Source organism: Mauremys mutica, chromosome 2 (genome assembly GCF_020497125.1).
Source record: "Mauremys mutica isolate MM-2020 ecotype Southern chromosome 2, ASM2049712v1, whole genome shotgun sequence".
Lineage (NCBI taxonomy): Eukaryota > Metazoa > Chordata > Testudines > Geoemydidae > Mauremys > Mauremys mutica.
In genome coordinates this window covers 229596922-229609594 of record NC_059073.1, presented here as the reverse complement: position 1 = coordinate 229609594, position 12673 = coordinate 229596922, and the positions used below count along the sequence as shown (strand labels likewise).

The 12673-nt window shown below is 40.0% G+C and overlaps 1 protein-coding gene across 2 annotated transcripts in view; it reads left to right on the top strand.

The window, feature by feature from the left end:
• The first annotated feature begins 83 nt into the window (after nt 1-83).
• PLEKHA8 (pleckstrin homology domain containing A8) overlaps nt 84-12673 on the top strand; it is a 33795-nt gene continuing 21205 nt past the window's right edge. Inside the window, exon 1 of one of the 2 annotated variants that reach the window (XM_045004543.1) lies at nt 84-308. In XM_045004543.1, coding sequence (XP_044860478.1) covers nt 269-308 — 40 coding nt within the window. In that variant the 5' untranslated portion in view covers nt 84-268. Of the gene's footprint in view, nt 309-2366; nt 2918-12673 lie in introns of those variants that run through there. The other variant, XM_045004545.1, reaches the window with a different exon arrangement.

Sequence of the window (12673 nt, the reverse complement as noted above, 5' to 3'; positions counted from 1 at the left end):
TCGGCTCCCTTCCCGACTCCGCGCACGCTAGTCACGTGGTGGCTATTCCGGGGCCGGCTTACACAGCCCGTCTCCTCGCCTTTGGCTGCGCGCTAGACGCGAAGTGCGAGCGGGGGCAGGGAGGGTCTGTCTGAAACAAGCCCCAGGATGGCCCTGGGTGTCGGTGGCTTTGCGGTGGGGCCCAGGGGGTGGCTGAAGGCTTAAAAGGGCAGGGGGGCAGGGGGTTCCCCTGTCCCGAGCAGAGCTGGATGGGGGGGCCCTTGCCACCATGGAGGGGGTGCTGTACAAGTGGACCAACTATCTGAGCGGTGAGTGCCTTCCCCTCTTCCTCCAGCCCTGCGAGTGGTGCCTGCCTGAGGCAGCCTGGGCGGGCGGGGGGTGGGGGTCAGCCGGGACGCGATTCTGTAGATGCGGGAGTTGCTGGGGCGGGGGCAAAGGTGCACGTTGGATCCTGCTGACTTTTGTCCCTAGGGTCCCAAATGGATCCCTCACCCGGGAGAGCCAGGCTAGCCGCTCCCACTGCATCGGGAAAACCGAACCCTGGCACCTCCCAAAGAGCATGGGTGTTGGCAAACCCTAAGTCTGGCACGTGGACCCAGACATAATTTGCCTCCCAGCCAGTGCTAGAACACCACAAAAACACATACCCGGCGCCCGGGTCTTGTCAGATCCAGCAGTGTTTTAATCATAGACATCTCGATTTTATTGCATATATGGAGACAAAGCGTACCTACTTCACCATAAAAATCCGGGCACTGGTACAGCCTTGATCGTGGCGCTTGTACAGCTTTGTATTTCTAATGCAAAAACGCAAAACAATTTTTTTTTACTTTATGGCACCCAAAACCAATAGACCCTGCCTGATACATAGGGTTGCCAGCATTGTATCTTAAAAATAAGAGACCCATCCTCCTGATGTTGTTATCATCATCATCATTAATCATAATAATAAGCAGTAATACTCACCTACATTCACCAGAGGTATTTCTTGCTGCTTTTTGCAGCATTCAGCAACTCCTGATCTTGTACAGAGATGGAAAAAATAAGGGACATCCCTGGTAATAAGGAACTTGGCAACCCTACCTATAACCCAGAGCATGAGTGCTGTAAAAATCCAGGTGTGGCACCGGAATCCAGCTGGATCTTGGCTGTCTTTAGCCACAAACTCCAAAATTTACAATCTAAATAGAAATCCATTGTAGCAGCTTCAATTTGATTGGCAAAATCTGCATCTGGATGCATCCCAGCCCCAGTCTAAAGCTGGTGCCCTGAGATTTATATAGCAGTCTCAAGGATTTTTAAACACACCTTCCATTGAAATGTGCTTAAAATTAATGGAAGATCTAAGTCCTCTAGACTGCTTTGGAAATCTCAGTCAAGAGCTGATTGGCTAAAACCACACATAATGTGATCATCCACTTCTGCAAGATGAGATGGGTCATAAAATTAGGCTGTATGTAGAAAAGTCAAGAGGTTAAGTTTTATTTTGGCTTCATTAAAATACAATGTACATAGATTTATCTGATATGAAAGGACACATGCTGTCTACAGAATTGCCAACCCCAAACATTAAAAAATCCTGACTCAGCCCCCCTAAAAATCCTAATTCTGGCTTGAAAAATCATGAGGGTTTTTTTCAATTTAGTTTTGAATTTTTTTTATTTTCCCTCTGAGTTTTGAGCTGTTAAGGTCACATTTACCAATGTTTTTCAGCAACCATTAGGGCCAAACACTTTTTATACATTTAAAAAAAAAAAAGCTGAGTCTGTTGTATTTAGGGTGGTCCAAGAACTGTGGCTTTAAGAAAAACTCCAAATATGTGAGAGTCACAATAGACCTTGTGTTGTGAACTCTCAAAATTCTATCTATGAGGCTAAATTTTGAGGATCTAAGTGAAAAAAAAATAGGCAATACCTGCTGGATCCTGGTCTACTTGGATTTTTCCCTGGTGCCAGGTCCAGATTTTTATGGTGAAGTAGAAACGCTTTGTCTCCATTTATGCAATAAAATCTAGAGATCTGTGGCTAAAACATAGCTGGGTCTGATAAGACCCAAGGGCCAGATATGTGTTTTTGTGGTGGTCTTGTACTGGATTGTGATGGGGCCTGAATTTTTCTAGTTCAGTAGCTGTTTTCTGGTAGAAGCAGCTGTTGTCTACTTTGACGGTACAGTTTGGGAACTTGAAGCCTGACCAGTTCCAGGTGTTTGGATATGTTACTTTGTGGTGTACTGAGCCGTGATGCATTGCAATTTGAATTTTTCAATTAAATTTGAGCAACTGCATTTCTTCTCTGTTTAGCCACTAGAGTTTTGGGATTAGTTGGTTGTCTGTGTTTCTTATTGGTGGTGTTTGTCTGTTTAATCCCAGACTGGATCCCATGGGATCCAGATGCTGGATCCGTGCTCTTGTGCTGCTGCGCTAGATAGCAACTTGATTTAGGTTTAGTGGTGCACTAGGAGATGCTACACTTGTTCCTCTGTTTAGACAGATTTTTGGAGGTTGGGTTGAAAATTGGCAGGATCTAGTTGACAGATGTTTCTCCAGTGCTATTGTCTCTCTGTGCCTCAATTCCCCCTCAGTAAAATGGGGACAATAGTACTTGTCTACCTCACAAGGTTGTGGCCAAAAAGCTGCAGGATCAATCAGGATTCAGCTAGATCCAGACTTACATTAAAATACAAAACAAACTAATTGAAACACACCTGAATCAAAATCCATTTTCATAAAGAAGGGAGATGCTTTGAAAATCTCAATAAAACTAGCAGAATGAGTGAGTCTCCCTTCTCTAGGCGTGTAAGACTTAGCAAGTCTGAGTACCTAATGAGCCCACACAGAGAGGGAGACTGTGACAGATGGTGATGTAATTTTTTCGTTAGTGGCTATGCCAAACCTTGGCCCTGCTACTGAATTTCACAGGTCAGTCTCATCAGTGCCTCTTCTTTTGTTATTACTTAAATTATAAATTATGTGGTACTATGTGGTATTTTTGTTCTGTATTTGTAAAATGCTGAGTACATTTACAGTTGTGAATAGTGTTTCTGTAATAAACAATGTAGTGCTATAGAGGCAATATACAATGGGTATAATGTACCAAACAAACAAGTTCCTGTTATGTTGTAAAGTGCATATCATTATAATACAAATGCTAAATAAACATGGAGTGGGGTGTGGCATTTACAGATTGATTGCTTCCAAGAAGAGAAGTAGAACTGTGACGTGAGAGCCAGCAGACTATCCTTTCATAGAAAATCAGACATTAGAGATGAAGAAAAGACTTGTTAAATCATCTGCAATAGTTACCTCTGCCAATATAGGAATTTTCCCTCCAAACTAGATGTGCTACATAGTGTAAATATTATATATAAAATGTGTGCAAAATATGATGGGACCCTGAGTACTACAAAGATATAAAAGTAGAAAAAGATTTGAACTGTTATACATCTTTCTATACCACCAATCTGTAATGCTTTGTTTCACATGGTCCAAGATCATATGAGACATTCATGGAAACAGGAAGCTTATTTAACATATTTGAAAAAGTGTGCTTTCTTTTTCTCTACTAAGAGAGCAGAGGATGGAGTCTGCTGGGGATCATCATCTCCAGTGGTAATGTTTCTATCGCTGACACTCATGAGAGAAGATGAAATTTGCCTCAAATTTTCCTATATCCTAACGAGTGGTGCCTCCACTGAATTTTAATTTTCAGTGCCCTCTCCATGTGTTTTTCCCAGAAAACTTTTTTCTCCCATATATCCAGTTTATCAAAGATGATAAAAATGTTTGGGCCCAGTTCTCAGCTGCTGATGTAACCAAAACCTGCAAAAACCATCCAAGCAAAGTATATACACCTTTGTAAAAGGGTATATAAACCCTCAATTATTAGGTTTGAACACAGAGGCAGGATCATGTGTTCACACTACTTGTGTGAACTGTGAGACCATTCCTGTCTTCCCATACCCTGCCAATTTGAGAGAGTAGGAAGCCCTGCACAATTTTCACTGAATTATTAAACACAATACTAGGTGATTATACCTTCACAGGGTTTTTACAAACTCTGATTAACCCTCAACACTTACAGAGGGACGTATTAAATAATGAAGGCACAGAGAATGAACTTGTGGCCTCAGACAAAGAGTGTGTATGATTATCTCTTGATAGAACAGGATGTGATCCAGGAACTGAGACCATTAGATTAGACCATGTCTTACTGTCTAATGTGAATGTGACCTACTAAATGTGAGCTGAGATGTGTACAGCATTCTGTCATACACACCACCAGTTTGATTCTTGACTATGACAACAATCAAGACATTTTCTTTTTGTGTAAGTTGGTTTGAGTAGGTTTTAGAGGAAGTGGTGTTGCACTGAGGCTCTGATCCTCAAAGGTATTTAGGCAACTAATTCCTGTAGACAGCAATGGGAGTTAGGTGCCTAAATCCGTTGAAGGTTTGAGCCTGAGTGCTTTGGAAGCTGATCTACACATCTGTCTGAAATAGAGCCATAGCCTAATGTTTGTCTTAGACCTAGTTTACATCTTAGAAGTTACTTTTGCTGAGTCTGAGGAGACTGATTCGTAAAAAAATAGCCTGATTTCAGACAAGACTTTTATAGGGTGAGTAAATTACCATGTATTATGGAGTATAAACAGCCCATAGGGAAGTACATGCTGAAGATGGGGAGCTCCTTCCTTTAATTATGTAGGTAATAGCTTGGTATTTCCCAATGTTCTTTCTACTCAAATTCAATCAACTTCAGACTTTGAACGTGAGAAGTATTTTACTTAAGATCAGCTTGCCGGAGTCTTCATGTCTTAACTTGAAGATTAAACATGTCTTCTAAATTAGAGATGGCAAGTACTGATTACATGGACTGGCCCATGCATATGCAAGTGGAGAATTGTTCTCTGCAGTACATTTTCTAGCACTTTACCTAGTCTCTTAACAGTTACATGTGAAGTAACTTCCACCATTTCCCTTGGGAAAGCTATGCAACAGTGTAATGCTTGCTGTCAGACCTTTTCCTGATATGTAAATATTCCCATAATTTAATTTTATAACTCTTAATTATACCTTGTTGTACCAACCCTAAATTATTCCTCTTCCTTGAAATGTTACACCCTTCAGATACTTGCTATGGTTAGCCATGCTACACTGTACCATATATAGTATCAGAGGGGTAGCCGTGTTAGTCTGGATCTGTAAAAGCAGCAGAGCCCTGTGGCATCTTATAGACTAACAGACATATTGGAGCATGAGCTTTCGTGGGTGAATACCCACTTCGTCAGATGCATGTAGTGGAAATTTCCAGGGGCAGGTATATATATGCAAGCAAGAAGCAGGCTAGACACTGTACCATATATAGTTCTCTTTCATTCTTTCTTTGAGTTATGACTGTTGTCCGAATTCCTTTCCGTTTGTCTGATTTTAATATGCCAAGACCTAAAACTGAACAGCAAATTTCAGGCTGAATATAAAGTTCTAAATCACTTTTTTTTTTTTTTGCTCCTAATGCCATCATATCATGTTGAAACTTGCATCTTAATAAATTCACTTTTTAAAATGAAAACTGCAAAGAACACTAACTGATAGCCTATGTATTTAGAATCTGCCTCTAACATTTTCAAAAGTGTCTCCTAATTTGGGTGCTGAACTTAAAACACCTGGTGCTTGAGTTTTCAGAGTGCCGAGCATGCACAGTTCCAGTTGACGTCAACCTCTGAAAATTGGGCCCTAGTTGTTTCCACAAATGAAGGAGCCCATACTTGAGAAGTTTAGCCTTCATTTCCTTTTAGCCTCCTTGATTTTGTCCTATAGAACTGGAACGAGGTGGCTTTTGGGAAGCTGGAAGTATGCAGCTGAGGTTTTTGTAATCCCTAGTGCATCATGTATGGCTATTCTTAGTGGTAGTATCCAGTCTCTGATAGTGGCTAGTTGATTAGATGGACCACTGGTCAGACCAGTATGGCAGTTCTGTGACCAGCCAACTAATTTTCTATGGGTCTTTGTGTGTTCTAGATTTCTATGCTTTTCTTGCTATGGTTTGAGATCATGTTTTCATATAAACATCCTTTTTTGTCTTATAATCTTTTAATTGAGGCAGTCAATGGATAATTTCCCACGTGGAACTGTATCAAATGCTTTACTGAAATCCAGGTAGACTAGATCTACTGCATGTCCTTAAAAATCAGTATCTTCTCAAAAGAAGGAGATCGGGTTGCTCTGGAACAATCTACCTTTTGCAAAACCATGTTGTATGTTATCCCAATAACAGTTTACTTTTATGTCCTTAGCTACTTTCTCTTTCAAAATTTGTTCCAAGACCTTGCATACAACTGAAGTCAAACTAACAGGTCTGTAGTTTCCTGGATCACTTTTTTTTCTCCCCTTATTAAAAATAGGTACCATATTAGCAATTCTCCAGTCATGGGGTATGACCCCCAAATTTACAGATTCATTAAAAATCCTTGCTATTGTGCTTGCAATTTCATGTGCTGGTTCCTTTAATGTTCTTGGATGGAGATTATCTGTCCAGTAGCCACCCTGCCACTAGCCCTAAGATCCTCATTACCCTTATTAAAAACTGAGGCAAAATATTTGTTAGGTGTTGGCACATGCCTGGATTACCTTTTATCTTCACCCCATCCTCAGAGTTTAGAGATCCCATTTCTTCTTTCCTTGTTTTCTTTTTATTTAGGTTCTATAGTCATATTTTACTATTGATTTTAATTCTCTTTGCAAGGTACATCTCTGTTTGGTTTTTGGCATTCCCACTTTTTCCCTGCACTTTATGACCTGCAAAAGGTAGCTTTCCTTGCTGCCCTATCCCGTCTTCCATTCCTTGTAGGCTTTCTGCTTTCTCTTAATAACCTGTTTGAGATGCTTGCTCATTCAGCACGGTCTGCAACCCTTCCCTACGAATGTTTTCCCCTTGCTTGGGATTCAGGCTTCAGATAGTTTCTGCAGCTTTGACTTAAAGTAATTCCAAGTCTCCTCCACATTCAGTTCCTTGCAGAGTGGATTTGATTTAAATCACTAGTCAGGAAGACTCGATTTAATCATGGATTTCTACATAAAAGTGCATTCTTGTTGGTTGTTATAACCTTAATACATATTCTTCACAACTCAGAGAGAGATGTAGGTTTCATTTTTAGAAGGTACACACTATACATTTTTAAATTGCTTTATTTTGAAAACTTTTCAGATTAGTTTTACAGCTATATCAGAAAATGAATGGTTGTTTGGTTATTTCATTTACCAAATGTAATTGGAGTGGATAGTTCACCTTCCAATGACTTAATAAATATCTCCAGTTCAACAGGTTAATCATTAATATTTGGAGGATTTTCTTGCCATGCTGTATTAGGAGAACATCATCACCAGACAAACATTTAAATTATTTTATTTAACTAAAAGAACAACGTTATGTATTCTGGAGTTTTTCCTTCAACTGCAAACACATATTTTAACAAAACAAGCATATGAATTTTTGAATTTAGTTAAACATTCAAGTTTTTTAAAATCAGGTTTGTTTTTGTTAAAATTGTTTTTAACTAAAATAGTTTAAATGAAATATTTAAAACAAAAATTAAATTGACTGTCAGCCAGGTCAACATGAGAAACTTAAAATATTGGCTTCTGCAGCTATGTTATTATATTATTTACTGACCTGCAAATAAAATTGTATAAATAGCCCTTAAGTTTTAAATACCCTTTAATTAAACTAGTTTAGTATTTAATCGGTTTCAAAATTTACTTTCACTATTAACAAAAATTCAGAAAATCTCTAAATTACAAAAGCAAATTCATATGCTTCAAAATATATATCAAATTAAAAAGTATGCCTTTCATACAGCTTATAAAATGTCTATTTTATATACTAAGTATAATGTATTGTGCTTTATAACTAAAACTGTACAACAACCTCATCATGTTATTACTGTAAAAATGTTACTACTTTTCTTATTATTTATTTTAATAATGACTGGTGGATCTCAAATCAATGAAGGCTACACTAAGGGTATGTCTACACTACTCACCGAATTGGCGGGCAGCGGTCAATCCAGCGGGGGTTGATTTATCGTGTCTAGTCTAGACACGATAAATTGACCCCCCCGAGCGCTCTCCTGTACTCCACCACCGCAAGAGGCGCAGGCAGAGTCGATGGGGGAGCGGCAGCAGTTGGCTCACCACAGTGAAGACACCGCGGTGAGTAGGTCTAAGTACATCGACTTCAGCTACATTATTCACATAGCTGAAGTTGCGTAACTTAGATTGATTTCCCTACCCCCGCCACCTCCCCCCCCCTCCCCCCAGGGTAGGCCAGGCCTCAGAAAGACCTCAAGACTTCTTGAATATGCTGCTCAAACAGTTTCACTTTTGTTTCTACTGCCTGTCCCTCCCGTCTCACATTTATCTCCAGACTTCTTCTCCTTGTCCAGCTCTATTCTTCCCCCAACAATCTTCTGTTCATTGAACTTTTTGAAACTTTGAACTTTTAGAGAGAGGTACGGGATTGACTCTGTGTGCACAAATTTGCAGCGGGACAATAGAGTTGAGGTCTGTTATTTCTCACCTCTCTATTATTTATTTATTTAAAAACATTTTTGCTATTAACAAGCATGTTATCTCTGGAGACACAAATCCACAGTTTGAGAACTGCAAAACTAAGCATCTCTGATGGTATCTTCTAGACTGAGCACTGTCCCACATTGGGTAGATAGAAAGATTAATCTAAATAATCTGTACAGAAGCCTCTGGAACCCCATAAGATTGGGTCCCTAATCCATGAATTTTTCTTAAACATTACATTAATATATTGTCTCATACTATAGAATTAGAGTTTATAATCCCTATTCCATGATGAGATATCGTAGAGCTATAATGTACAGTATCTTAATTAAAACTATCTTTAGATAGGTTTTTTCCCTCAAAAAGCATTTTATCAAAATCCAATTTAAATTAAAAAAGCATGATTGTGGGATTATTCTCAGTGCTGCCAACACTTGTGATACTATTGTGTCATGATTTCTGGCAGGCTCAGGAATTTCACCTGAGCTGCCTGCAGTTCCCCTTTCTGCTCCTAGAGGGTGCTGTACCACTTGTCTGCAGGCAGCTTTAGTTGTTGGCCACAGGACTGGGGCCCCTTATGTGTTCTGGGTACGTTTGGGGAGCTGCCCGCAGGAGCCTGCCAGGGCTGAATTGGGGGGCTGTGGGAGCCTTCCAGGGCCAAGTGAGGGACTGAAGAGTCTGCCAGTGGGAAGGCAGGTAGTGGGAGAGGGAGGAGCTTTTCTCAGGGGGAGCAGGTGGACAGGAGTGCCAGGGCCTGTATTTTTTGCATACACATTTTTTATGCATTTAAGGTTGAATTTCTCTGTCTCACACTCACGTGTATATTAGGGGTAAGCAGACTTTTAAAAACGTAATGGACTGTCTTTTGGTTGTTATTTCTCCAAACAAACGAACAAAAACAAACAAACCCTCATGATTTTGGGGGTTCTGACTCATTATTTTTGAACTCTTGGGACTGGCCATACTAACTTCTTTACATCCACACTGTTGGAAGTGAAAGTAAATATGGCACCTGATATTAACTTTTAACAATACAAATAAATTGCTTACTGACACTGTCCTCTAAAGTGAAAGGCCAGAGGAGGTATACGTGCAGTACTCCCCTTCCTGTGCATCTCCACTACTCTTGGTATATGTGAGACCACAAATTCCTTTCTCCATTGGCATGTGAAGTAACTACATAAACTAAAGCAAGCAACAGGGGAGGTGGCAGGGCCTCGGGGGTAAGGAGCAGCTTGGGGGCAGGGCCACAGTTCAGGCACTGGTGGCTCCCCACTTTTATGGACCTTCTGCTGTTCTTGCTTTGGATGCTCTAAAAATGCCAAACCCTCAAAATAATATGTACATGTTAGAGCAGTGGTGGGCAGCCCATCAGGGTAATCTGATTGTGGGCCACGAGACATTTTGCTGATGTTGACCGTCCACAGACATGGCCTCCAGCAGCTCCCAGTGGCCAGGAATGGTGAACTGTGGCCACTGGGAGCTCCGGGGGCCCAGGCCTGCGGAAGGTCAATGTCAGCAAAATGTCTCGTGGCCCACGATCAGATTACCCTGATGGGCCACTTGCGGCCCATGGGCTGTGGGTTGCCCACCACTGCACTAGAGGATTATAAGGAAAACGCAGACCCACTCTTGTGTAGGAACAGCTATGCTGAGAAAAACCTTGTATTTGTATTAGTTCTAGGGACAATCTGATTCTCATTGAGAGACAAGAAATGATCCAGAAATTATCTAATCCTGTAATTATTTCCTTTGCTAAAGACTACTTGCTCCTCCTTTTGAGTGGGAATGGTGTGACTATTGATAGTACTGAATGAGCAACCATGTGGGATGAACTTGGTTTCACAAGAAGTATGGGCAGGTGTTTAATATATATGTGTTTCACATAATGTATGAAGCAAATTGGGATTTTGAAAAATACAGTGTAGAGTAGAACCTTTGTGGTTAGTGCAAATATTCAAGAGACTTCTGTAGCATTCAGGGGCATTGATTTAAATCAAAGCGATATAAATCAGTGATTTCAATCTTTTAATCAGCAAACAGGCAACCTTGATTTAAGTCATTGATTTTAATCGTGTTTTGCATTTGTACATCTTAGTTATCTGTCTAAAGAGAGGTTGATGCTCATTTAGTCAGCTAACCATTAAAACATGTTGACTTGCAGCTAAATATAGCTTTTACACTAAATTTGATGTTTCTTTTTGCTAACCAGGAGAATACACTGTATCTATACAAATTTATTTAAGCAATTACATAGCTTATCTTTTTACTAGATTAATTTTTTGCTCGCAATTTGTGTTGAGCTCTATTTGGATAGAAATTAAATTTCAATTAAATACACAAAAGCAGCGTTCAACACATTGTTTTATTTAATTTTTTTAGATACATAAGTGGGAAAGGTTATCAAAACATATTTTGCATTTAAAGCTAACTGATTTATTACATAACAAAAGTATTATCTGTAGTTAGTGAATTGAACTGATTGTATCTGATTACTAGTTGTAACATCTTGATGGACATTGTGGCGCTCCACCTTTCACACCTAGTTTCTGTTCCTGGATTGGTAGAGGAAAAACTGGTTTTTCGACTCCAAATTGGTTTCTTAACTTTGACTCATCTGCTCATTGAACTGAACTAGTTGAATAAATTAAAATGACGAAAGTACTCGCTCTGACTTGCAGAAGAGGCTACTGCTGTCAAATATTGGTTAGCTCTTCAACAAACTCCACTTCCAGGTGTTTAGCCAGTGATTTCCATCAATTTGGTGGTTTGACTTTCTTTAAAGCTTGGCAGCAAACATGTACTACTTAATATTTTTGTATTCATTTTTGTATATAATTTAAATGGTTGTAGTAGATTATAATAAGTTTAGACATCAACATAGGTTATCAATTTCAAATTTAATTTTGAATAAATTTATTTTTTTTAAAATAAATCTATTTTAAAAAAATTAACCTGTTTTTTAATTTAAAATTTTTGAAAATCAATTCTTGTCCTGATAGCCGCCTTTCTATGTGAGGATCCCAAAGCACTTTACAGACATTAATGAATTTTATGCCCAGCAACATCCCTGTAAGATAGCTTTGTAATATTGTCCTCACTTTACAGATGACAAAACTGGGGCACACGGAGAATAAGTCACTTGCCCAGGGTGTCTTAGCAGTTCTGTGTCAGCTCTGGGAATTGAGTCAGAAGATTCTTAGTTCTGTATGTTAGCCACTAGACATACTTCCACTAAATGAAAACTGACTTGTTAATAATGGAAGGCATATTCCTTGCATACGTAGAGGACCAGCTGCCAACAGTATTGATCTCACCAGGTGCCTTTTGGGGCAAAGAAGGGGATGTTCTGTAGGCAACAGCTGCCAGCTGAGTATCCAGTAGTAATCCAGGCTTTAATAAACTTCCTAGATTTCAAACTTGTGTGGCATTGCCAAAGATCCACCTCCAAACGTCAGTGCTGATACCACCTTTGCCTTCTGTTGCTTTCTTCAATATATCAATATCACCTCAGTCTTGTCTGGACCAAGTCTTGCACAACTGTCATCCAGCCATGACCCTCATGACTCTCATGCAGACACTGGTCTTGTGTTTCGCTACACCGTCAGGTCAGAGGTGATGGAGATATAGAACTGGGTGTCATCATATGAAATAAACAGTGCAGCTCATTAAGAGCAAGAGAGGTGACAGACACCTGCAGTACACTGCATGGGAAATCTTGGCACATAAGAGTGTCTTTCCTCTGAGACCTCAAAAAGAAAGGAGTGGCGCCACTCCAGTAACCTATGCAACCCTGCTAAGGGCTGCAAATGTGTCAAGAAAACCTCATGGCCAATGGTAGCAGCAGCAGCTGACCAATCTAAAACACTCAGCATGAACATTTGAATTTCTTCTTCTGCTAGGAGGAGTTCGCTGGCTAATATAGGCACTTCAGAATCTGTCCCATATCTAGGCTTAAAATGTGGTTAACTGAGATCAAAGAAACCCACGTACTCCATACATTGTCAAAGTAGTCCTGCTATAACCCTCTAAGGCTTTGGCTACACTTGCACTTCAAAGCGCTGCCGTGGCAGCACTTTGAAGCACTAAGTGTAGTCAAAGCGCC